Source organism: Elephantulus edwardii, unplaced genomic scaffold (assembly GCF_000299155.1).
Source record: "Elephantulus edwardii isolate Elephantulus edwardi_28Jun2011 unplaced genomic scaffold, EleEdw1.0 scaffold00006, whole genome shotgun sequence".
NCBI classification, from domain to species: Eukaryota; Metazoa; Chordata; class Mammalia; order Macroscelidea; family Macroscelididae; genus Elephantulus; species Elephantulus edwardii.
In genome coordinates, this window is record NW_006399756.1 from 385,270 (window position 1) to 410,191 (window position 24,922).

The following is a 24,922-nucleotide window of genomic DNA, read 5'->3' on the forward strand; positions in this document are numbered from 1 at the left end:
GTCATGCTAGCCGTCATCTAGCCATGCTGACCACTTGACACGGTCTCCCTGTGGAGACATGGCCACCTCCGGTATCTCCTTCCATCGTGGGGAGGTTGGGAGGTGCCTGTTCCGCCACCTGGCAGCGTGTAGGGTCACAAAGGCAGTGGGCCAGGGAGAAGGGGTCACAAAGGTGTGCAGAAGGTTCCAGAGGGGCGGGGCCACGTGGCCCCACCCTAGCCACGTGACCTATGGGGATTGGCTGGAGAACTGGGTCTGGTCTTCAAGGCGGAGTCTAGCGGGGATGAACCACCCTGGGAAGCTCTGGGGACCAGAACCGGTCCAGAGTCTTCTCACCCTGCGGCCGGCAGGACACCCTGTTCCCCTTCCCAGACAATGTGTGGCACCGGCTTCGAGCTCACGTTCTGGGTGTGTACCGCACTCTGCGTCTTTTGGCTGCCAGGTGAGGAGCCTCCCAGGAAGCTGTGGTCGGGGTGGGGCACAGGGCACCGCAGGCCGGGCTCAGTGCAGAGGAATAGGAACCTCTGAAGAAGCTACCAGAGCAAAGAGGACTTGCTAGGCGCTGAGGATGGCTGGGTCCCCAGGGAAGTACGGACAAAGAGTGTGTTGTAATAGGGGCTGCATGGGGGAGTTAAGGTAGATGGGGGACTCTCTGCCCTGGAGAAGGCTCTGCTGCCCCTCACCCCCTTTCCAGGGGCTCACCGTATAAGAGTTTTGTGGTCCCTGAGGCAAGACTGAAGAAGGCAGAGGAAAGAGGCCTCCTGGCCCCCAGGCAGCCCTTCCTGCTACCTGACACTTATTGAAGGCATTTTTTTAAGATCACTGCACAGGGCCAGGGAAGGTGTACTTTGGTTCACATATTTTGGACATGTCCAAGTCTGGAAGCAGGAGCGGCATCCACTTCCGAAATGGTTTGCCTCCGGAAACTACGTACGAAGTGCTCAGGTCTTTCGTTCGTAGGGTCGCTATGAGTCGTCTACGACTCGACGGCACCTAACAACAATAGGAGGGACCAGTCCTTAAGCCATGCTGGGAAATATGGAGTGTCAAAAGAAAAAGGAAGACCTTCAACAAGATGGATTGACAGTGACTAACACTGGTCTGAGCATGGCAGAGAGGGTGAGGATGCCACAGGAAGGGGCAGGACTAACATCTGTCATTCGTCGGGCCGTCATAAATTGTAGTGGACTCAATAGCGCCTGACCACCACCTCCAGCAGCAGCTCTGGGACCATTAGAGCTCGCCATCCCCCTGTCTCCTGCTGCCCATTATTGAGTCATTTGTCTCTGGAAGGTACAGACTGTCCCCAACCCTTACTTCTAGGTCTGTATCCAGGTGGTTCCCAGCGGCTTGGATCCCCGTAGGTGTCTGTCTGAAGCAGATGTGGTTAGACAGGCAGCTGGGAGCCAGGCGGGCAGAGGCTGTGGTCAGGTGGGGTGCACAGCTCTGGGCTCCTGGAGCTGCCGTCGGCAGGATGCATGGTGACTTCCTCCCAGGTGGGGGCAGCATCCAGGGCTGCACCTCTCTGAGCCCCTTATCTCCCACAGTGACATCCTCCCGGCCCCTCTTGCCCCATGTGCACCAGTTCCAGGTGGTGTGGCCTGAGCGCCTGCCAACACCCCGTGCCCGTCGATCCCTCGACTCCCACTGGGTGAGTCTCCCCACCCTGCACCAGGAAGCCAGGGGTCCCTGGCTCACCGGGAGGGCTGATTTCATCTAAGACAAGGAGTCAGGAGCTCTGTGTGACTGTCTGGCTTTTGAGGCTCCAGGAGGCTCTGGGAGAGGTCCCCCTGGGGAGGGCCTATCTGCTCCTAGGTGGGCCCTCCCTGTCCCTCACTTTCTACCACCTGCAAGTGCAGCTATGATAATCTGCTGACTGAGGGTCACACTCTGCTCCCAAACTATGCTGTCTTCGTGGCCTCTTGGCCAAGATCAGGCAGCTCAGGGAAGTGGGGGCCAGGAGCAGCAGACTCAGTGGCCAGTCCCAGTTTCACTTGGCACTACTGGAGTGGTGAGTCGGCCTTGACGCACCTTCCTGGGGACCACTGGGTCTGGGTGGGATTTCCCAGGGCTGGAGAACCAGTGGAGCCCTGAGGGTGCAGATGTCAGGGCTCTGGGGATGGGGCTGCTCCTTTGGGGAACCAAGAACGGCTTGTGATTTCCTCTCGGGTTGAACCCTAAGACATAGGAAGGTGGACATGTATGCATGCGTGCAATGATACATGTGCAAACATGTGCACATGTTCATACTTCCCATGGGCTCCGTGAGAAAGGGTGCCCAGACACTGGCCCTGGGCCCCCCAGAACGGCCTCACCCCACCACAGATGTGTCAGATGCCATTTGGTAGACAGATGCATAAACAGGCCTGCCCAGCTGTAGTGCAGTGAGGCATGGGGCAGGTCCACATCTGGTCTCTGGCCCTCTGGGATGTTTCGCTCATGGCCTGGGGTTTAGCTTCAGGCTCTAGGGCTCATTTGGCCAAACATCCAAGATGCAGAAGTTGGGTATGGACTGGCAAACCACTGACCCCAACTTCTCTCAGAACCTATATCCAGACAGTGTGAGCTACGCCCTTGGGGCTGGGGAGCACAGCTTTACCCTGCATCTCCGGAAGAACAGGTGAGCTGGGGCCACATCCTACAGTCCTGTCTGAAAAACATGCACCTTGACCCTGCACACCTTTGTCCTGACATCGTGGGGAACCTAGGGATCTAGATGTCCAGAAGCGGGACTAGGAGATGTGGGGAACATGGGGAATTAGGCACCTTGGCATCCTGTGGGACATGGGGGATCTAGGGGACATAAGGAGGTCTGGGGGACATGGTAGGCCTGGTGGCACAGGGGACATGGTGGACCTGAGGGATGGGATATGGGGACCTAGGTATCCTTAGCTTCCTGGGGGGCCTGGGAGAGGCCTGGAGGACATGTAATGTAGGCATCCTGGAGATTCTAGGGGCCTGAGGGACATGGGGATCTAGGTATCCTGGTATCCTTGGGGCCTGGGGGGTGGGGAATGTGGGCACCTAGGCATCCTGGCATCTTGGGGGCCTGGGGGATGTGAAGAATGTGGCAGCTAGTGCCCTGGCATCTTGGGGATTCTGGGAGCCTGAGGGAGACATAGGCACACTGGCGTCCTGGAGGGCTTAGGGGAGGTAGGTACCTAGGTGCCCTGGCATCCTGGGTGGCCTGGGGGATGTGGGTACCTGGGCCCAGACCATCCTCACCACAGCCCAAGATATGAGAGCAGCTCTTTTGCAGAAACCTGCTGGCCTCGGGCTACACAGAGACATACACAGCTGCCAATGGCTCCGAGGTGGTGGAGCAGCTGGGAGAACTGGTATGAGACCTGGACAGTGTTCAGGGTGGGGTACAGGCAAGGTCTGGACACAAAGCCATCCACCACCCCCTTGCAGGATCACTGCTTCTACCAGGGACATGTAGAGGGGCACCAAGACTCGGCCACCAGCATCAGCACCTGTGATGGTCTCAGGTGGGTACCCCTCACCTGTGTTGAGGAACACCAAGGAGTGTCAGCTTTGGCCCTTCTCCCTCCCAGTGGTGAAGTCACAGGTCCTGTCGGGGTCCCAGTGGAGACCCTGGGCCAAGCCAGAAGGCCCTGTCAGAGAGGGGCTGCCCTGCTCTGCATGGCACTAGAGACAGCTGGCTCCTCCCCTCAGGGGTTTTTTCCAGGCAGGCTCAACTGTCCACCTGATTGAGCCCCTGGATGGGGAGGAGGAGGGTCGGCATGCTCTGTACCTGGTGCAGCACCTCAAGGCGAAGCCCCCCAAGGCAAATCACTCCACCTGCGGTGTTAGCAATGCCAACCTTATGCACATCCTGGGACCAAGGATTGCAGCAGCCTTCAGGCCCCGGGTGAGTGGCTGGCCCTGCCCCACGATGGCCTGCCACTTACCCTCAGCACCCTCAACACAGTTATAAGCCAGTGGCCACAGTGGCCAGGTGCCTCACAGCTTCTTGTCACTTGCAGAGCCAGCTACTGCCCCAAGTGCCCCGGCATGTGGAGCTGTATGTGGTCACGGACAGCACCGAGGTCCGGCTGCCTGATGGGGGTCAGGTGGGTGGGAACCAGATGGGCTGGGCTGGGGCCTTAGAGTCTCTGTGCTTCAGACCCAGCGGTACGGGGACCGTGACACCCTTCGCAGTCGGGTGCTGCAGGTGGTAAACCACGTGGACAAGGTGAGTGGCTGCTGGACTTGTCAGGTTGCTGTCCACATGGCCCTGAAGGAGCCCTTGGACCCACCCCACAGCAGGCACTGCCTGCTTAATAGAAGCCTGGTTTAGGGGCTTTGCAGCTCTGAGCAGGCAGAGGGGTGCGACTGGCCATCAGTTGGTGGGGAACAGAAAAGAGACTGCCCATCTCTAAACTGGGCAGAGACCACTCTGCCCCTCCTTGGGGTGATGCTACTTCCTGACCTCCTGGAAGCTCCCAAGGTCCAGCTGATGTGGACATACCTTGTCACAGCTCTACCAGGCACTCAGCCTCCGAGTGGTCCTGGTGGGCCTGGAAATGTGGACGAAGGACAAGATTGTGGTCAGCCCTGAGCCCGAAATTACACTGGCCAACTTCCAGGCCTGGAGGGAGCAAGAGCTGCTTCCACAACACCCTAATGACAACGCACAGTTCATCACGTGAGAGGCCAGGGGTCAGCAGGTGGGGGGTGGCACCTCGTCAGGTGAGAGGCCAGGGGTCAGCAGGTGGGGGGTGGCACCTCGTCAGGCGAGAGGCCAGGGGTCAGCAGGCTGGGGGGGGCGGCACCTCACATGTGAGAGACCAGGGAGTGAGTGGGCTGGGGTCACCTCATCAGGTGAGAAGCCAGGGGTCAGCAGGCTGGGGGCGTCAACAGGCTGGGGGGGGGGGCACCTCGCATGTGAGAGACCAGGGAGGAGTGAGTGGGCTGGGGTCACCTCATCAGGTGAGAAGCCAGGGGTCAGCAGGCTTGGGGGGGGGCCACCTTTTCAGGTGAGAGGCTGGGGAACAGCTAGTTGTAAAAGGCTGGGGGTAGGGCATGGCAGGCGGGGAGTTCACCTAGTTATATGCGAGACTGGGGGACTGAGGGCTGTGAGAGGCTTGGAGGGGGCACAGTGGCCTGGGAAGTGGACATCCCACCACCTGAGAGGTCAGCGAGAACCCCTGACCTGGGGAGGTGAGCACTTTATCACGTGAGAGGCCAGAGTCAGTGGGCTGGCGGGGGCACTCTCGTGAGAGGTGGGTGGGAGAAGACAGTGCCCTAAGGGGACATCATGAGGAGTATGTGAGGGCAGGAAGCCTGTGGCCCATGGCCACCACTGACCACACACTGCTCCAGGAACGTGGACTTCACCGGCCTCACCGTGGGCCTGGCCACTGTGTCTGCCATGTGCTCCCGGAAAGTCTCTGCAGGTGTAAACCAGGTGTGTGGGAGACCGCTGATGGGATGAGAGGGTGGCCCTGAAACAAGGTCCCAGCACTGGGGCCTCTTGAGGGATCTTGGCATCTGAGAGTGCTGGGCCTCTGCTGCCCCTGGGAGCAGAGAGGTGGGTAAAGGCCAAGGTAGTCTGAGCGAGCATTGTCTGCCCTGCCCACAGGACCAGAATAGCCACTACCTGTTCTTGGCATCCACCATAGCTCATGAGATGGGCCACAACCTGGCCATGGACCACGATGAGAATGTGCATGGCTGCTACTGCACTGTGCCTCAGGCGGAGGGCGGCTGTGTGATGGCCACTAGCATGGGGTGAGGCCCACTGGCCTGGGCTATGGGCCACCCTGCGGATTAGTGGCGGCAGCACCACTGGGTGCTGACAGAGCCTATCCCTCGCAGCACCAAGTACCCCAAAAGGTTCAGCCAGTGCAGCCAAGCAGACTATGAGGCCTTCGCAGATACACCTCAGACAGAGTGCCTGCTGGGTGAGCTGGACACCAGCAAGCTCATCAGTGACCCCCTGTGTGGAAACAAGCTGCTGGAGCGTGGCGAGCAGTGTGACTGTGGGTCACCACAGGTGAGCACAGCTCTGCCCACAGGAGTGAGCATGTGGGGATTAGCACAGGTCAGCCATGAGGCTCTGTGGCATCACCAAAGGGGAGCACAGGTGTGCCCTTGGGGGTGGGGTTACTACAGGTGGGTGAGTCCTGAACAGAAAGCTGTTTGAAGGGCATAGATGCTGACCTGTGTGGTTTTGACCTGCTATTAATGCCCCCTCTCTTCCCAGGAGTGCAAGAATCCCTGCTGCAACGCCACCTCCTGCCACCTGGTCCCTGGGGCTGCATGTGCCCAGGGTCCCTGCTGTGACAAATGCCAGGTGAGCTGAGGGACCTTCCACCACTGAACTCTAGTCCCTTCCCCAGACCAGCCAGGGGAGACCCTGGGGTGTGGTAAACTGCTGAGCTCAGACCTCACCCTCCACTGGGCAGGTGAAGCCAGCCGGAGAGCTGTGCCGTGGCCGCAAGGATATGTGTGATCTTGAGGAGTACTGTGATGGCCATGGGCCCGAGTGTCCAAAGGACACCTTCCAGGAGAACGGCACTCCCTGTACGGAGGGCTACTGCTACAACGGGGCCTGCCCCACAATGGAAGAGAGGTGCCGCAAGCTGTGGGGTCCAGGTGAGGCCACTGTGCAGGACAGGTGAAGCCACGTGGGGCGGGGTGGGGGGCAGCCACTGGCCTGCAGGCTCCTTGATAACCTGCCTGGTCCTGCAGATGCACAGGCTAGTGAGGACATCTGCTTCACCTATGACCTCTTACCATCCTGCCACAGCCGGCTACAACCCAAAGGGTGAGCTTCAGGGGACTCCTAGCCAGTGCAGGGGCCCAAGTAAGGCTGCTGTAAGGAAAGGCCTTTCACCAGTCACACATTGTACGTGTGCTCCTGCACACAGGCATGCACGTAAATGCAGACAGGCCACCAGAGGGCCTCGGTGGACACAGGGCCAGGGGGGAGGGTGTGTGTGTGTGTGTGTGTGTGCGCGCGCTGTCAAATCAGATCTGACTGGTACAGGAGGAGTTTACCCCTCCTTCTCCAGCAGAGCATCTGGTGGATTTGAACTGCATACCTCTGGGATTGCATAGCAGCTTCTTGCCACTAGAGCTTCCCGGGGGAGAGCTTTTTAAAGAACCTCTTGTTTCCCTGGGTCCTCCTGCCCCTCATAGAGGGAGGGTTGGTATCTGCTGAGTGGCCCATGTGTCCTTGTCTGCAGGGTAGACCGGTGCACCATTCTGTTCTGCCAAGGTGGCCAGCAGCCCCAAATGCATGGCTCCTGCACCATAAAGCCCCAGGGCAAGCACTGCCAGGCACTCTTCGTGGAACAGGGTGGGGCCTATGAACTTGTCCCAGTGGGCACCAGATGTGGCGAGGGCAAGGTGAGCTAGGCTGCCTGCTTCAGGAGCCTCTCCAGCCAGGTGGGTATGCACAAGCCACTGGCAGGACCAAAACTTCACTCACTGTGAGTGGTGGCCCAGGACAAGACCATGAACCTGAGGACACTCATCTCCTCATTGGGTCTATATCCATGCCCTGGTGTGGGCTGGGCTGGGGCTTCGGTAAAGGTGCAGCCACCTCTGTGAGACCAGGTGCCTAAGAAGCCACTGCCCTTCTCCAGGTTTGCTGGGAAAGTCACTGCCAGGATCTGGACGTTTACAGGATCAAAAACTGCTCTGCTAAGTGCAATGGCCACGGGGTGAGTTGGGCTTCTGGGACAGCGCATCCAAAGGCTGGCCTGACTCAAGGGGACATTTGGACACAGGGCGTGCCTGGTGGCAGTGAGCAGAGGCCAGCCATTGGCACTGTGGGATAGCCCACACCTCAAGTGTCGTGGCTGGAAGCTGAGGCCATTGGTCATCATACCAGCTGACATGCGAGCAGACTTCATCCTAACACTGCTCACCCTGCACTGCTCAGTGGATAAGACCCTTGGCCACTGCCCTGCCCACCTTCATCCATACCTGCAGATACACAGTGCACACACACAGGTGCACACTCCACACAAGCACACAAATACAGGTGCACATACACAGGTGCATGCACATAGACATTCAAGGGTAAGCACAGGCAGGTGCTTATACACAGCTCACACCCATACACATGTGTACAGATACATGCATGTGCACAGGGACCTACAGCATACCCGCATCAGTGTTGTACATACACGTGTGCATGCCAGGCAAGTGCATGCACATGTGTAGCCATGCATATGTACATATACGTACATCATGTGCGCACATACACATGTGTACGCTGTGCGTGCATATGTGTATGCAAGCTGTGCTCATACATGCAAACAGGTGCACACTCTCCCCCAGGCCTCTGCGGAATTAGCAGAAGTCAGCTGGTGCCTGTGGTGCTGTCCCCATCCCATCCTGTCATTCTAACATTGTGTGACAGAAAGTCTATCCTGGAAGCGGCTGGGACTCTCCCTCCCTCAGGCCTAGCCCTGGGTGGGATAGGGTATCCTGCCCCAGGAATGAGGCAGGGGCTTGTGGGCTGAAGTGAAGCCTCAGGGTTTGGGGAGGGGCCTTCAAGAGGCCTTATGGGACAACAAGAATTGACAGCTGTAACCCCTCTGTGTGAAAGTGTCCCTCACCGCCCCTCAAGGTTCCATGACTGCCCTCTAGCCCACCTGCCAACCTGTCGTCCTCCAGGTATGCAACCATGAGAATAAGTGCCACTGCCAACCAGGCTGGGCCCCGCCGCACTGCGCGCAGCCTGGGTCTACTGTGACCACAAGGAAGACCACAGGTGGGGGTGACATCCTGGGCCACTCATTTTCCTGACAGCTTTGGGGCTGAGGCAGCCAGAGCTGACTGGGGAGTGTTAATAAGCACAGCCAGCATAGCCCCACCGTGTCTATGCAGAGATTGGCAAGGGGCAGGGAGAATAGCAGTAACCAGGGCACTGGGCCAGGCCAGGCTCCCAGAGCAGTCTTTAGCCCCTCCACAGGGCCTACCTCCTCAGAGACCAACCACAGAACCGAGGTCTCTAGGACACCACCCAGTCCAACCCACACCACTGAAGCCCAGTCTTCTGAACTACTGCCAGAGCCCCCAGAGTGCCTGGAGCACTGGTGTGACGCACTGAGTCTGCTGGTTTGGGGTCAGGGCCCGGTGTGAGAGCTCTGGTCAGCTCCTGGGGGCAGGCTCAGCGTCTGGGCATCTCAGAGCCAGCTCTGAGTTTGGAGGGCTTGGCCAAGGTGGGGCCTAGATGCACAGTGTATTCAGTGGGAGACTGAACAGAGAAGCCATGGGCTAAGGCCCTGTCCCCGCTAACAGCAGCTTGTTGTGGCTGACAGTGTCTACAGGCCTGTCCAAAGGAGCAGTGGTCGGTGTGGTGCTGTCAGTACTGTGGCTGATACTCCTCCTGGTGGGCATTTTTCTCTACCACAGCAGACACAAGAGGTGAGGGCACACTTGCACTGCAGGGTGTCACTGTGTGTGCACTTGTATGTGTGTGTGCATGTGCCTGTGTGTGCTTTAAACGTGTGTCCCTCTGTGTTCATGCATGCGTGTGTACACATGTCCATGTATGTGTTTTGCATGTGCATCTGGGCTCCTGACTCTTTAAGACAGGAAGGGGCCACTTTCTGATGACAGCTACTGATGTAACTTCTCTGGGCCCGCTGCTAATAGTCACCAGTAACTAAGAGGGTTAGAAGACCAGATTTATCCTCTGTCTGGCAGCCTCTGAGGTCAGGGTTCCTGCTGGCCAGAGGCCACACCCGCTCTGCAGGGTCCACCTCCTTTCCTTCTCTGGTCCAGCACTACTAGTCCAGGTGTTTCTCAGAGCAACTCACAAGGTTTTCTTTTCTCTCGCTTCTTCCAAGGGCCAGGGCTCTCCTCACCCTGGGGTAGCCTTAGACTAATCCCATCAGTCACGTCTCACCAGCCCTACTTCTAGATAAGTTCACGGCCATGGGCAGGGCCAGACCTACTACTTGAGCATATCTTTTTGAGAGCCACAGTTCCATTCATAACCATGATGTAAGTACAAAGAGAGGACAGACAGAGCCCCACATTGCCCCTGCAACCCCCACCTGCTCCCACTTTTCCCTAAGACACCTGGAAGTTCCATGATGCCAGAATTCACAGATACAGCAGATACACAGGGCCTGCTTGGCACCCAGAACACACCTGCACACGCCATGCTACAAGCCAGGAGGTAGACCTTCTACCTGAAAGGAGAAGTGCTAGAAGCTGCAGGAGCTCAAACACCTGAGAGGCACAGACAAGGCTTGAGAAGGGATGTCTTCCGTGGTTCCAGAGAAGGCTGCTAGACAACCCCCAAAACACAACGATAGCTCACACCTCCTGCTAACCACAGACAAGTGTGGTGAATGTGGCCAGCACTGGTGATGAGGGCCTGGCCTGGCCGGTTGCCCAAAGTCTAGCCTCCAAGTCTTGGCCTGAGAGCCCCTAGGTGGTAAACGTAACCACTGCAGTGTCCCTTAAGTGAGGGGTGTGGCTGCCACCTCCAGTGGACAGTCCGCTCCACACTGGCATAGGGAGCACTGCCCGGATAGCAAGCACTTGACCATGCCCCCAACCATCCCTGTGACCTTTTCTCCCTGGAATGCCAAGCAGCTGAGCTGATGCCAGAAGTCCACAAACCCAGAAGCTCTGAGCACCTGGCCCAGGTCAGGGTGCCAATGACCGCTCCTTTCCTTTCTCCCCAGGTATGTGGCACCCAAGACCTCCCTGGGGCTCGCTAATGCCCTGTTCCACAAGGGGCCTGGTGACAGTACACTAAGGAACAGCCGTGCTGCAGCCCCTACCATGGACCCTCCACAAGTGGTCTCCACCACCGCCTCTCCCCACCACCCCAGACTCTCAAATTCTACAGGGACCCCTATGCAGCCACTCCCTATTGTAAGCATCGCATCCCACAATGGAACTGTTGCCATGCGTTAGAGAGTTGGAACCAACTCCAGCAGGTTTTCAGAGGCAGTATATCACATGGGAGGAGTCTGCCGATGTTTCTCCCACAGAGCAGCTGATAGATTCGACCTCCGGTTTAGTAGCACAACTCCTTACTGCTAAGCCTCTAAAGCTCCCTGCATACAGGGACTAAAGAGGCTGAAATGCAGCGACAGAATTCCACAGTCCACCTTGGAAGGTTCCAGAAGCATTGACTAGGAAGCCTCCACATGACTGAGGTTGACCCTCAAATGTTCTCCCTCTCCTGTAGGAGAGGCAGGGACCTCAGGAAGGGGTAGGGGGTGTCCTGGAAGCTACGAGGGATCAAACTGCCCGGCCCCTTGTGTCTGATCCCTGGAGTACGTTCATGGCCCCCTTCTCTACAGACCACTGCCCCCATGCCCAGCACACCCTTTCCTGTACCCATGTACTACAGGGGGCCGTCATAGGTAAGCCTCCACTGTAGAGATGGAGTCAGGTGCTGGATTTGGGTCACCTGGTCGTACTTCTTCATTTGGGAATTCCCAAGGGTGACTTGAACGCAGGAGACCAGTAACTTTGACTGAAGGAGCTTCTGGATGACCAGGAAATGGGGCCAGAAGCCAGGCCTCTGTGCTATTGGAGTTTCTGGGGCCCGGGTCACCTGGAAGGGTAGGCAAGTGAGACTCTCCTTTCTCTCAGCAGCTAGGGCTTGCTCCTCCCTCCCAGTCCCTTCTGGAGCTGAAGTCCAAGCAGGTGAGACTTCAGGGTCCCCCTTTCCCTCTGCATGTCCTGGAAAGACCTGGGGCAGGAGGGCTCGATCCACAGGCCACAAAGGCCAGAGGACCCAGCCTCCTAGTTTCTCCTGCTTTGAACTGTGAGGTTTTAGGGGTTCAGAGAGCTCAGTCAGAACATGAGTAATTTGAATCTTGGGCAGGTTTGGCTTAATGAAGAACCCTGTTCTCTTTCAGACCCTCTTTACCGGGGGCTTGGTCAGTTACCTCCAGTCCCTCGTGGGGGCGTGACCCACCACTCTTGTCCCTCCATAAGGGGTGAGGTATTTGCCTCTAGTCCCTCCTTTTGTGGGATAGTCACTTGAGATCATCCCCATGTGGTCTGATTTCTAAAGCCTCCTGTGTAGAGCGTGGTATAATATAGGGCTCCTCTCATTTCTTGCTCCACCCATGGTGCAGTGGTGTGGTGTCTACCACTCTAGTGTGGGGTACTGTGCAGGCCTTAGCTCCCCACCGCTGGGCTCACCTCTACCAATCGTTGGGGGAAGAGCACAAAAGTCACTGCTAGAAATCCCACCCCAGCCGTGAGGACCTCAGGCTTGGCTGTGGTCCACTTAAGGCCTGTGGGAGGGGGACGTGGCCAGTGAGTTTCAAAAGGCCAGAAGAAGGGCACTATGGACTGGGCTTGGGGAGTCAGGGCTCTCACTCCAGTGTATTGCCTTTTGTCCAGCACCTGGGTTCGCTGCTTCCAGCAACACTGGAGGGGGTGGTGGAGGGGCAGGAAGAGCCTGGGTTTTTTTCTGTAGGGCCTGGCACGGGTTCCAGCCAACTGGTCCTATGCCCACCTGCCGGTGCTTACGGCCTCTTCAGCCGGACCTCATTCCTCTCACTGGGGTAGTACAAGGGGTCCAGGTGAGGAGAGCTGGGAGAGGTGTAAAGGCAGGGAGTGATGGGAGGTCCTTGTCCTGGGGGCCCTGGGAAAACTTCCCCAAGTGTGGCCGTCATCACCATCCACTCTCCATGTCTGCAGGGTCTCCTTGAGGGCCAGTGCAGAGGGGCCTGCCACCCTGAGGCTGCTGGCTCAGGCTCCCGCACTCCCACCTCAGTATCACAGCTTAGCTGACCAGGAGGTGACGCTGGGCAGTGCTGCCCATGAGATTTCCCCAGGCTACTGACAACGCTGTCTGTCCCAGAAGGCCACCTGGACCCACTTGTCCTTAGCCTCCAGTCTGGGACAGCTCCCAGCATCCCAAGGCCTTTCACCATCTCACTGTCACCCCTCAATTTACACTGACTGTGGGCCTGGTCTGACACCGTTCCTGTCGGCGGCAGACACCAGTTGCCCACAGGGTTTTGGCCACCTCATTTCTGGACATAGGTTGCCAGCTTCTCCTGCTCCATCATAGTCTGGAAGCTCTGTTGGAATGTATTCAGCATCCCAGCTATGCATCAGCTTCAACCAACAGACAGTGGTGGCTGTGTCTGGGCTACGCTAGCCAGGGTCCAACCCAGGCCTCTTACACCACGGCAAGAGTCCTGCTACATCCCTCATACTGAGCTTGTCTGGGTCTTTGTGAGGCTGGGGTCATAACCTTTTGTCTAGAAGAACCCAGAAGTGAAGGGTACCCTTCTGCCTGTGGTTGGAGTAGGAGGATGCTGGCCTCAGGCTGAGTTGTATCTGTCTTTCCCTTTGGTGATAGTAGACAGTTTGAAGGTGAGAGCTAGAGACAGCTGTGTGCCTCCACTGGTGGAGTTAGTTTGTAGCATTCTAAACTTGTTTTCATAGTAGTTTTCTGTTCATCTTTCCTTTTGGAGAGTTTTAGACTCACGGAAAATTTGTGAAGTCATTTTAGGAATGCCTCTAGCCAACAGGAGCTTCAAACTCAGGAAGAGTGCTGTCAGACTGAGGAGGTGCATCATGCTGCACTTGAGGTTGTAGGCAGTGTAGGTCTGACCTGCCACACCTCTACCCAGGTCTTTGCACACATGCCCTCAAGGGTGAGGACGCTGTGTCTGTCTGCCTGAGTCCCAGCTCCTCCTGCTCTGGGAAGACTCACAGGAGAAGACAAGTCTCAGCAGCCGTTGGCTCTCGAGCTTCCAAAACCCCAAATTCTCAGAGTGCTGTGGACAGTGAGCCTGCAGCAGGTTTGGGCCACCAATCTGCTGAGTAGTGGCTTTGTTTGTACAGTGGTCACCAAAGGGCTTTTCTGCTGGAGATAGCCCTTTAAGGGCCAAAGCCTGAGGCTGTTGTGGTGGACCAGACAGGAGCTGGGCTCTTCCTGACAAGTCTGCTCTGGGGAGAGGCAGTAATCAGGTAAAGACACCAGACAGGTGAGGTGACCTCTATCCTCAGTTGTGTCTGCCTCCCCTCCAGGTTGTCAGGCCAATTGTTGTGCCTCAGATGCCACCGGCCAAGCCCATTTCTGGAATACTTGGTCCCTCCCAGATCTTCAAGCCTCCAGCTGCACTGCCAGCCCTACCTCCGAAGCCCAGTTCTGGTTCTGGAGGATCCGGCCCCTCCCAAGTCTTGAAGCCTCCAGCTGCACGCCCACCACCACCTTCCAAGCTCAGTTCTGGAGGTTCCAGCTCTAACCAGGTCTTCAAGCCTCCAGTTGCACCACCCCTACCGCCTGCCAAGCCCAGTGCTGGGAAGTCCAAACTTGTAACTAGGGTGAGCCCCCACCAGCCACTTCTACCCTTTGTATTCTGCAGTGTTTTCTCCTGTGGTAGAAAGTCTGCATTCTGCAGTGTTTTCTCCTGTGGTAGAAAGTCTGCCCTTTACGTAGCACAGCAGCTGCTGAGATTGTGCTGTCTGCCTCACCACTGAGTGGAAGGGCCATGTACTTTTGGCAGAAACGGAGCTAAATTCTAAAACTTAGAAAGGGAAATGAGACCAAGCTATGTCTTTCGTAGTGATTTATACCGATTCTCCTCTCCTCTCCTAGGAGGCTGGAAAAATGGTGGCCCTGAAGCCCCCCACCCAAAGGTGACCAGAGCAAGGAGCTGTAGGAGGCACCCTCTGAACCTGTCTGGAAGTCAATCACCTGTTACTCACAGCTAAGGACACAGGTGTGCACCTACTCTGAGGGGCTGTCATTTCTTTTGGCAGCCACATCCCTCACCCAGGGACACTGGAGTGGTCATATTCACCACCTAGGAACTCTCAGCCTGAGACTTTGAGGCTGGACCGTGGGCAGCTGGTCCCTGGCCTCATAACACCTATGCCTCAGAGACCAGGCCAGGCCCTCATCACCAGTGCTGGCCACATTCATCACACTTGTCTGTGGTTAGCAGGTGGTGTGAGCTATCGTTGTGTTTTGGGGGTTGTCTAGCAGCCGTCTCTGGAACCATGGAAGACATCCCTTCTCCAGCCTTGTCTGCACCTCTCAGGTGTTTGAGCTCCTGCAGCTTCTAGCACTTCTCCTTCCAGGCAGGTCCATGTTAGGGCTTGTGTTCACATTATACATTCTCAGAAATGGGCCCTGACACCCCCTCCTGCACACCAAGATGGGCTGCATGGTGTTTTCTCGCTCTGGGGCTGTCAGGGCTGCTGACTGCTTGCTGACTTTGGAGCCTGCTTTCCCAGGACGGTTAGGCAAGAAGCTTGCATGTTGCTGCTGCTGTTTTTTTTCAGCTTCAGAAGTGCCGCCTTTTTCTAAAAGGTTGTGCAGGGAGCTGCTGCCTGCTCTTCTTGTCCTCAAACCTTGAGTGCACATTCAGCAGAGCTGAGACTTTAATTCTTTAATGCTGAAAAAGCTGTATTTGTGATTAAATTATTGATGAAGTTCTAAATGTTGGGAGATTTTTTATTAGATGAGTGCATATGACACAATGGGGAATTCCATTATTTTTATATTACTTACAGACGATGCTTGTTAAAATGTATACTTTATCTTAACAATGTAAAAAAATTTTTTTTCTTCCTTCCCTGAATTTTCATGCCTTGCCTTAATTTGTTAAGACTTTTAGGAGGGGTTAGCCCTTGGAAAGGGACATCAAACTTGGAATTGTGGAGGGTCAGTGAAAGAGAGGAAGACCCCTCAATGAGATGGATCAAAGCAGCAGCAGTGGGCTCAGATGTGTCAGAGATGGTGAGGATGGCATACGATAGGGCAGGTCTTAGATCTGCTGTTCATGGGGTTGTTGTGAGTCCTGCTCGACTTGAAAGCACCTAGCAACAACCTTAACTAACCCTTAACTATACTCGGCGGCTCTGGGAAAGGGGAGCAGTCCTTGTGTTGGATTTACGGCCTCCAGAAATCTACTGAAGGATCAGCTATGATGAGTCAGTTCCAACTATATGACAATGAGTTAAGTGGCTTTCATTTCTAGCTGGTGGTGGTTATTGGGTACCACTGAGTTGGAACTGACTCATATCTGACCCTCCAGCAACTTTTCAGAGGCAGTTAACGACACAGGAGGAGACTGTCCATCTTTCACTCATGGAACAGCTGGAGATTTGAACTGTATGCCTTTGGGTTGGCAGCCCAGCTCCTTGGTCACCAAGAAATGTCCCCAGTGTTCTCCTTAAATTTGGGTCTTCTCTTGCTAACTAAGAAGAGCTGAACAGGAGTTCAAGTTTTCCCTGCAAGTACAGAAAGAGGCTTAATAAAAAGAGTACTTCACAAGTGAAACTAGTTCACAAAGGGAGAGATGGAGGGATGAAGCAAAGCCTCACTGTACAGAGTAGTTTGGGCTTAGAAAGTTTCAAGTGAGGAGGAGTTTCATGATTATTCATACAGAAGGGAGAATTCCAGGAAATGGCTGGTATAGGAGGCAGTATGATAATGAAATGTTGGAGCAGCTGGCTTTCTGAGATGGAAGCTGTTGAAGAGGCTTCTGGGTCCTTATGGGATAGAACACCTACATGGTCTCTCTAGGCACCAATTTGAGTCCTGTTCCAGCTGCTGCAAACTCATCTCACTGAATGAAAACGACTCATAGTTGACCCTCCAGTGGATTTTCAGAGACTGTTCTTGCAGAACAGCTGGTGGGTTCCAACCACCTGCCTTTAGGGTGGCAGTAAAACTCTTTTGCTCCAAGGCTACAAGAGCTCTGCAGGAAGGCCATATAGCAGTTGGAGGATGGACTGTGAAAGGTCCCGCCAACTGCTAGATCCAAAAACAGCCAGAGCCCAGTGTACAGCAAATGGACGTTTATTTAATATTCACCTCGGTGAAGGCAGGCTGAGGCTCTCAATGCAGTGTCAGCCGTGAACAGAGGGACCTTGGCCTGCTGGGCAGGGTGGGGGTGGCGGTATTCTGAATCAGCAGTTCCTCCTGGAACTTTTCGCTCTGAGACCTCATGCACTCCCAGGTACTGTTCGTTTTCTGGGCTTCCTTAGATCTTAGTCACCTAAGCCTACCTGTCTCAGAGGGAGGGGAAGCTTCTGGCTGACTTGCTTGTCTCAGCGAGAGCGAGGTAAAAGTCCAGTAAAATGCAGCAGCTCCTGCTCAGCCTTCTTCAGTGTGTGACTGCATATGTTCAAGGACTCCGCTGCAAAAGGTTCTGCTGAGAAGGCAACTGAACTGAATGCTTCCTGCAGCTGTTGTGGGCATTATTCAGCTTGGGAAATACTCCTGCCATGTGGCACGTGCGTGGGTGTGATTGTGAGTTATGTGTAGTCCAGTCAGAACCGATTTATAGCTGGCCCTCCTGGTTTTAAATGGTATATTGCAGGGAGATTGCCCCTTTCTTTCACAGAGCAGCTAACAGATTCGAATCACATGTCTTAGGGTTGACAGCGCAATTCCTCACCAATACAATTAACTGTATGAAAAGTCCAGCTTCTGGCAATCAGTCTGGCTCAGCTGGTAGATCTGCAGCGTGCCAGATGCCAGATGCCTCTTCTGCCTTTGGGCTCCACTGAAAAGTTGTAAAAGTCGGGGTCACTTCGACCCCGAGAGAATCGCTTCGAGCTGGGATCCTGTGTGCACGTGACGCGCACGATCGGCTGCCCGAGGCCCCCTAGCCCCTAGACAGCAACGGGGAAGCCCAGACCGTTCCTGCCCGTTTCCCAGCAACAGCCCACCTACCGGTCTAAGCACACGCCCCTTCCGGTCCGTCTCCCGGCAACAGATCCAACAACCTGCGGGAAAACACACCCCTTCCGGTCTGTCCCCCGCAACAACCCACCTACGGCCTAGGCACACGCCCCTTCCGGCACGTCTCCCAGCAACAGACCCGTCCTTCCGGCCTGTTTCCCGGCAACGGCCCCAACAAGGACCGCCCGCGCCATGCTCCCTGTTGCCCGCGCGAATCTCTCAACCGTCCAGCCGCTGCCCCCGGGCACCCTCCCCGATCCCTACGCCTGGCTGGACGGGCTCCCGCTCAGCCGGCCCAAGCGCCGCCGGGCCCGGGACTTCAGCGACGGCGGTGAGGGTGCCTCCGGCGGGGCCGCGCGGAGGGCGCTGCCCCCAGGACTGGCCAGGGTGGGGTTTAGGGAGGCGGGCGCGCGGCGAAGCCCGTCGGTGGAGGCTGGTCCTTGCTGCTTTGGACACTGCAGATGACCGTGGTGGTCCCGCCTCAGACCAGCGAAGGGGCTTGAGGTGGACAGGGATGTGCCCAGAGTGGCCAGGGTAGGAAGAGGCCATCATGGCTCGTGAAGAGTCCTGACTCCCGGGTCCTACAGGCTGGCGCACTGAGGGAGGGACAGAGCTGTGTCGAGGGGCTGGAGGCAGATTTGTCCCAGGAGGAGCAATGTGGCAGAGGTGGTGCTTCGGGACTCAGCCACACTGAAGCATGGGTGTAGACCCTTGGGGAAACCAATGTAGTCCTCCCTATCTCAAGGATGAGCATGGGGTGCACAAGTCAAGCCACCAGCCAGTGCCCTAGGCCGCTGGTGACATCTCAGGTACCTCTTTAATTGCTCATGGTCTTGTCTGCTTGCCTGCAACCAGGGGACAGTCTTAAATTGGCTGCACTAACGCTGAGAGTAAAAGCACCAGGAGCCTCAAAGTGCCCAGTCCCCAGTAAGGCAGTGCTCCAACATGGGAAGACGGTGCACAGGCTCTGGGACCCACCCTGCACCTTTCCTAGTTAGCCCAAGGCCCTGGGGAGCACCACAGCCTGCAGTGAGTTTGGACTCAACCCCAGGAATACTGGCCTCCCAGGCTTTGTCCTGTCTCCTAGTCTTCTGTTCTCTAGACGGGGTGACCAGTGTATCTGAGGACAGGTTGTCCTCTTTCTTGCCCACTTCCTCTTTCTCTGTCCCCATCACCTCTTGGGGCCTTGGGAAACCACAATGGTGTAAGAAAAGGAACTGCTTCTTACCTCAGTAGCCCAGACTCACCCTGCCCTCTTCCCCTCCAACCTGTGGCCTGAAGTGATGCTGGCTGAGATTGTGAAGCACTTCCACCCCCAGCTTGTGGACCTGCACAACTACGTCCCCACCTCCAACACAGACCGGAAACTCAGCAACTGGAGCACTCTCAACAGGCACGAGGTCCCCATGGGGTTGGCCTTGCCTCGGGCTGGTCCGATGATGTCCCTGCACCTTTGTCAGCGTCCATGCTCTGGTCTAATATAGCCTCACTCTCAGGGGTTCCTGAGGCTCCTCATTGGGAGGATGGCACCCACCTGAGTACCCAGGCCCAGCCATGCTGGCCACAGCTGGATGCCCCATGGGAGTCCTTACCACTTACCAGATAGAACTGAGTGGTATCAGTCAGTCAATTGGCCCTGCTCTAATGGAGCCACACATCTGGTGTGAGCCCTGGAGCCCATGCCACATCCTGACTTCTGTCCTCAGGAGCTGACAAGTCTAACAGGAGGGCTTTGATGGGGAAGAGAGAAGGGCAGGTAACAGCCTATGTCCAAGAGTGACTAGTAAGGAGAGATCAGATGCTTGTATTTTGGAGGTGGGACTAGCAGGGCCATGGATAGTGATCAGACGAGGAACTGGACCATTGGGTGGACAGTCCCTAGGAAGTTTCAGAATTGGGTGGGGTAGATGGGGCCTATGCTGGGATACCATTCTGAGGGGATGCCTGCCAGGGCATGGGTGACAGACTGCTGAGCCTTGGGGACAGTGACCTTGCTAGGAGTCCTGTTTGGACACCTGGATCCAGCCCTTACCTGGCTGTCATGTGGCTTCCTTTATAGGAAAGTCTTTCACAAGCTGCATTTCTGTGTCTCTGAGGCTGACATCCGCAAGGTGGTGGCCAACACTCCCGGGGCCATTGAACCCATTCTGTGCATACTGAAGTCAAAGGTAGAGGGCACTCTGGCCAGGAGCTCACCCTCTGAGGCTGTACATCTGCCCCTGCAAGGTAATGCAAGGGGTAGGGGCCCAGCCTGTCTGCCCACATCCTATGGCCAAGGCCCCTTCCTGGCAGCACCTGTCTGCCTGCACCCAAGTTGCTCTCCTCCCTGAGCCCCTCTGCCTCTGAAGCACCTGAAGTCTTTGCTTTCATAATTTCTGCAGTGTGCAGGCCCCCACTGCCAATGGTTTGTGGCGAGAACTTAACACAGGCAAGCAGCTGGTATCAGTTTGGGAGGGACAGACTAAAGAGCCCCAAAGCCTGTGGGATGGTCAGCTGCCTCCTTAAGAGGCCAGGCCTCAGGAAGGGAACTGGTACATTTATCAAGGATTCGGACGAGCAGGCCTGAGCAGGTCCATGGGGGTGACCTTTCTTGAAGCAGGGACCTGATATCAGGCCCACAGCCATCTTGCCAGTCCCTGGGACCCAAGGGCCCCTTGAGGCCCCTCTGTAAGCTGGGGCGCTGAACTGACATGTCTGTTTGTCCTACAGGACCAGCAAGCACCCCAGTGCTCTGCAGTGGGAAGACCTCTCTGGGTCAGTGGCCCCTGGAGGAGACAGGCTGCAACTACCAAGGGTGGGCTCTGCTTCACAGACCCTCCTCCCTTGTCATTCCTTCCTATTCCCTCTTTCTCAACCCTCATTAGCTGGCTAACAGGTGGTCTTTGCCTTGCAGTTCGGACATAGTTGACCGGCTCTGGGAGCCCCTGGACCCCAAGGTCCAGAAGCTGCTTGAGGACAAGGAACAGGAGATGGCTATCCTGCAGGAGACCGTGAAGGTGGGAGCCAAGACCTGCAGCCTCTGCCAGGCCAGTAGGTCCAGTGTGTGTGTGTGCTGACATGGGTTTTGTCCCCTAGGGTCTGGTATGTGTGCTGGCCAGGGTTTAGTTTGCAAAACCTATTGTTGTTGTGTTAGGTACCATTGAGTTGACTAGCACTCATAGTGAGTGACCCGGTGAACAGCAGATCAGACCCATCTCTGCCATGCTCTAGCCCGTTGTGTTACAGTAACTGTCAGTCCATGTGGTAAAGGCCTTTGTCTCTGGCTTTGAGTCTCCACCTTTCAGAGCATAATGACTTTATCCCCAGGTCTGGCTCCTCCGGAAAACATGCTAAAGTATGAGAGGCGTTTCCCCATCTTTGCCTCCAAGGAGCACCTGGGCTGTACTTCCTCCCACACAGATCTAGTTACTCTTTTGGCAGTCCATGGGATAGTCAGCATTCTTCTCTAATACCACAATTCAAAGGCATCTATCTTCAGTCCTCTTTTATTTATTGTCCAACTTTCAGATGCATAGGAAGCAATTGAAAAGTCCGTGGCTTGCATCAGGTACACCTTAGTCTTTAAACTGACATCCTTGCTTTTTAGCACTTTATAGAGGTCCTTGAGAGCAGATTTACAGCAGCAATATGATATGTCTTTTGATTTCTACACTGTCGCTACCATAGATGTTGAGCTGAGTAAAATGAAATCACTGACAACTTCAATCATTTCTTCATCTCTCATGACACTGCCTATTGGTCAAGTGATGATGATTTTTGTTTTCTTGACGGTGACGTGTGATCCATATTGAAGGCTGGAGCCTTTGATCTTCTACAGGAAGTACTTCAAGTCTTCACTTTGAGCAAGCAAGATTACTATATCTGCATAATGCAGGTTATTGATGAGTCTTTTTCTAATCCTGATGCCACATTCTTCTTTATAAAATCTGGCTTCTCAGATTAGCTCAGTATACATGTTAAATAGCCATGGAGAAAGCATACAATTCTGCTGTACACCTTTCCTGATTTTAAAGCATACCATGTTTCCTTGCTCTGTTCAGACAATGACTTCTTAATCTATGTAGAAGTTTTATATGAGCACCATTAAATGTTCTGGGATTTCCATTCTTCTCAATGTTAGCCATGATTCATTATTATTCATATAGTCCAGTGCCTTTGTATAATCAACAAAACACAAGTATACGTATTTCTGGTTTACTCTGCTTTCAGCCAAGATCTACCTGACATCACAATGATATCTCTCATTCTTACAGCCTTTTCTGAATCCAGCTTCAATTTGTGGAAGTTCATTCTTCTTGGTATTTCTCAAGATTTAAGTAAAGAAGAACAAATTCGAGCCTCTACTTGCAATACTGAAGGGTTCTATAGGCAATATATTTTTAAAAAATTGCTGATTTCCATATAATAATACTTTTACAATATGTTTCATTAATATACATTGTTTTAAACAGTCTTTCATTTACATTGTGTTTCATACATACAGTCACATATCTATTCTATTTTACATTCTTTTTTATAATAAAATTATAAAATTCAAATACATTGCTTTTCATGTAAGATCCTTCCTATTTCCCTCACTCCCCCATCAAATTGCTACCTCATGATTACTCTCCTCGCCCCCAATCAGCCTCACTCCTCTGCTTCCACCCTCCCCCTCATTGGGTCATGGTACTCATTCTACAATAATGGTTTTATACAGTATTTATCCTGTGGGATTGAGTTAGTTCACTCAGCATAATGCTCTCCAGTTCCTCCCAAGTTAGGTAATAGTTTACAAAGTCATTGCTCCTGTGTGCTGTGTAATATCTCATTTTGTGAACGTAACATTATTTCTCAGTTGTGGTTGGACGTCTGGTCTGTTTCCATGTTCTTGAGATGGTGAGTAACACTGCTATGAACATTGGTGTACAAGTCTCCTTTTGTGCCTCAGTTCTCATTTTCTTGAAGTGTATTCCAAGCAGTGGAATAGCTGGATCATATGAAATTTCTATGTTTAGCTTTTTGAGGAAGCACCAACCTGCAGTCAAGAGTGGTTGCCCCATTGTACCATCACACCAACAATGTGTAAGAGTTCCTATCTCACCACATCCTCTCCAACATTTATTTCTTGATGCCATGTTAAACTTTACCATTGCTACTGGAGTGAAATGGTATCTCATTGTGGTTTTGATTTGCATCTCTCTTATTGCCAGTGATTTTGGGCATTTCTTCATGTGTCCGTTGGCCATTCGAATATCTTCCTCTGTGAAAAGTCTTTCCATGTCTTTTGCCCATTTTGTAATTGTGTTACCAGTCTTTTTCTTGTGGAAGCCCAGAAGTGTTTTGCAAACTTTCATTATGAGACTCTTGTCTGAGATGGTATTGCCAAATGTTTGTTTCCAGTCAGTAGGTTTTCCTTTTATCCTGTTGGAACAAGTTTTTGATACTTTAGAAGGTCCCATTCATCAGTTTTATCCTCTTCACATTGTACATTTCTGGCTGTATTTGACAGTCTCTTTATACCTTGGACTACCACTTCTAAGCTTGGTCCCAGTTTGTCTCTTATGAACTTTCTGGTTTGGGACTTTACTCCCTGGTCTCTGATCCACCTTGAGGTGATTTTTGTGTATGATGTGAGATGTGGATCCGGTTTTAGCTTTCTGCAGATAGAAGTCCAGTTTTGCCAGCACCATTTGTTCATTTGTTGAAGAGGTTGTCTTTATCCCATTTGATAGGTTTTTATTTCCTTATCAAGTATCAGTCGACCGTTGATATCTGGGTCTGTTTCTGGGTTCTCAGTTCTGTTCCATTAGTCTGTGTGTATAGGCAACATGTTGAATGATCCAGGAAACATCAAAAGAAGGTAGAAGGAATGTACAGTGTCACTGAACCAAGAAAGAATCAGTAGTGAATCATTTCAGGAAGGAACCTATGATTAAGAACCAATAGTACTTAAGGAAGTAGTCTAAGCTGCACTGAAGGCATTGACACAAATATAGCTTCAGAAATTATGGAATACCAATGAAGATGTTTTAGGAAACATGTGCAACCCTGGATGTGCTCACTACTCTATCCCAAGAAATTTGAAAGACATCAGCCTGGCCAACTGACTGGAAGAGATCCATGTATTTCATTCTCAAGAAAGGAGACCCGATAGAATGTGGAAATTATGGAACAATATCATTAATATCATATACAAGGAAAATTTTGCTGAATTATATTAAAAAATGGCTAGAAGAGTACATAGAGAAGCAGAGCTTGTCCAGCACTATGCATCTGGAGGGCAGACATGGGTCCAACAGAGGTGAACCCACATTTTATTCTAATTATTTCAAAGTAGTGTAACTCTGGAATATTCTAAACACATAGAGCAGGGGGGATTAATGCACTCCCTCCACACTACCTCCCTTCAGCGCTATTGGAGAAGAGCTGGGCCCAGCGGGTGAAGAGACCCTTGCAGCCCTACCCAGAACTCTGACCCCCACTGCCCTCTTCACTCTTGGGACAGATGGCTCCTGCCAGGCCACATTCTCCATGGACCCTGGTCCCTTGGAGACCCCTGAGTCCCACCATGTGTCAGGCCCCCAGGCCAGCCCTACTCTGATGTCCTGGACAATCCTTCCCCAGGCAGTGGGCCATGAGCAGTTGTCTCTTTGCCATGGGCCAAGTGAGGACCACACACGTGGGGTGTTGGGTGGTGATGGTGGGGCAGGTACACATGGGTGTGGTGAGTGTGGATTAGGGCAAATGGGGGGAAGGGAGATCAGGAAAGGCTACCAGGGAGGTGCCTACAGCCAGGGAAGGAGGACTGGCAGGATCAGCAGTGATCTGGAGTTCCTACTGGGCCCCTGAACCTCATTGAGCTGTCTCCTCAGAACATGATCAGAAAGTAACATCATTATATGGCTTTGGTCTGCTGAGGTCATGAGAGGAAATGAGGAGGATGGAGTTGGCCTGCCAGAGGAGTTAAATCACCCAGTCCTGAGTCCGAGCCATCTATGGGCCCTACAATGCCAGGGAGTATCCTGAGAGGAGCTGCCTTTTCATAGTGGAGCAATGTGCCTGATGTGAAAGTTACCTTATTAACCATGTAAACTCTTTGATAGTTTACAATGTATGACTTTGTATCCACTAGCTACTTCCAAATGTTGTCACCTCCAATGAAACTCAGCCCCATAAGCAGTCCCTCCCTTTCCACTGAAGTCCCTCTTCATTTTTCCTGCAGCCCGTTCCCATTATCTCCAGCCCCCCCATTACCCCAGCCCCTCCCCATTACCCTTC

The 24,922-nt window shown here is 53.9% G+C and overlaps 1 protein-coding gene and 1 pseudogene across 1 annotated transcript; both read left to right on the forward strand.

Moving 5' to 3' along the window:
• The first annotated feature begins 375 nt into the window (after positions 1-375).
• On the forward strand, positions 376-12,793 carry ADAM8 (ADAM metallopeptidase domain 8). The gene is made up of 24 exons (XM_006880115.1): positions 376-442; positions 1,548-1,651; positions 2,544-2,620; positions 3,260-3,338; positions 3,415-3,491; positions 3,679-3,874; positions 3,990-4,052; positions 4,130-4,198; positions 4,485-4,651; positions 5,329-5,413; positions 5,588-5,736; positions 5,824-6,001; positions 6,212-6,301; positions 6,414-6,603; positions 6,700-6,775; positions 7,197-7,359; positions 7,599-7,676; positions 8,638-8,734; positions 9,285-9,390; positions 10,665-10,857; positions 11,614-11,640; positions 11,856-11,876; positions 12,517-12,530; positions 12,649-12,793. The coding sequence occupies exons 1-24, from the start codon at positions 376-378 to the stop codon at positions 12,791-12,793; spliced, it is 2,511 nt and encodes an 836-aa protein (XP_006880177.1).
• Positions 12,794-17,854: 5,061 nt separating this feature from the next.
• LOC102873279 overlaps positions 17,855-24,922 on the forward strand; it is a 13,498-nt pseudogene continuing 6,430 nt past the window's right edge.

Bases quoted from the DNA above. Each gene is read 5' to 3' on its own strand.
- ADAM8 (XM_006880115.1), top strand. From the start codon at position 376: ATGTGTGGCACCGGCTTCGAGCTCACGTTCTGGGTGTGTACCGCACTC. The intron at 5,737-5,823 runs GTGAGGCCCACT...TATCCCTCGCAG, and splicing joins GTGATGGCCACTAGCATGGG to CACCAAGTACCCCAAAAGGT. The intron at 6,002-6,211 runs GTGAGCACAGCT...CTCTCTTCCCAG, and splicing joins GTGACTGTGGGTCACCACAG to GAGTGCAAGAATCCCTGCTG.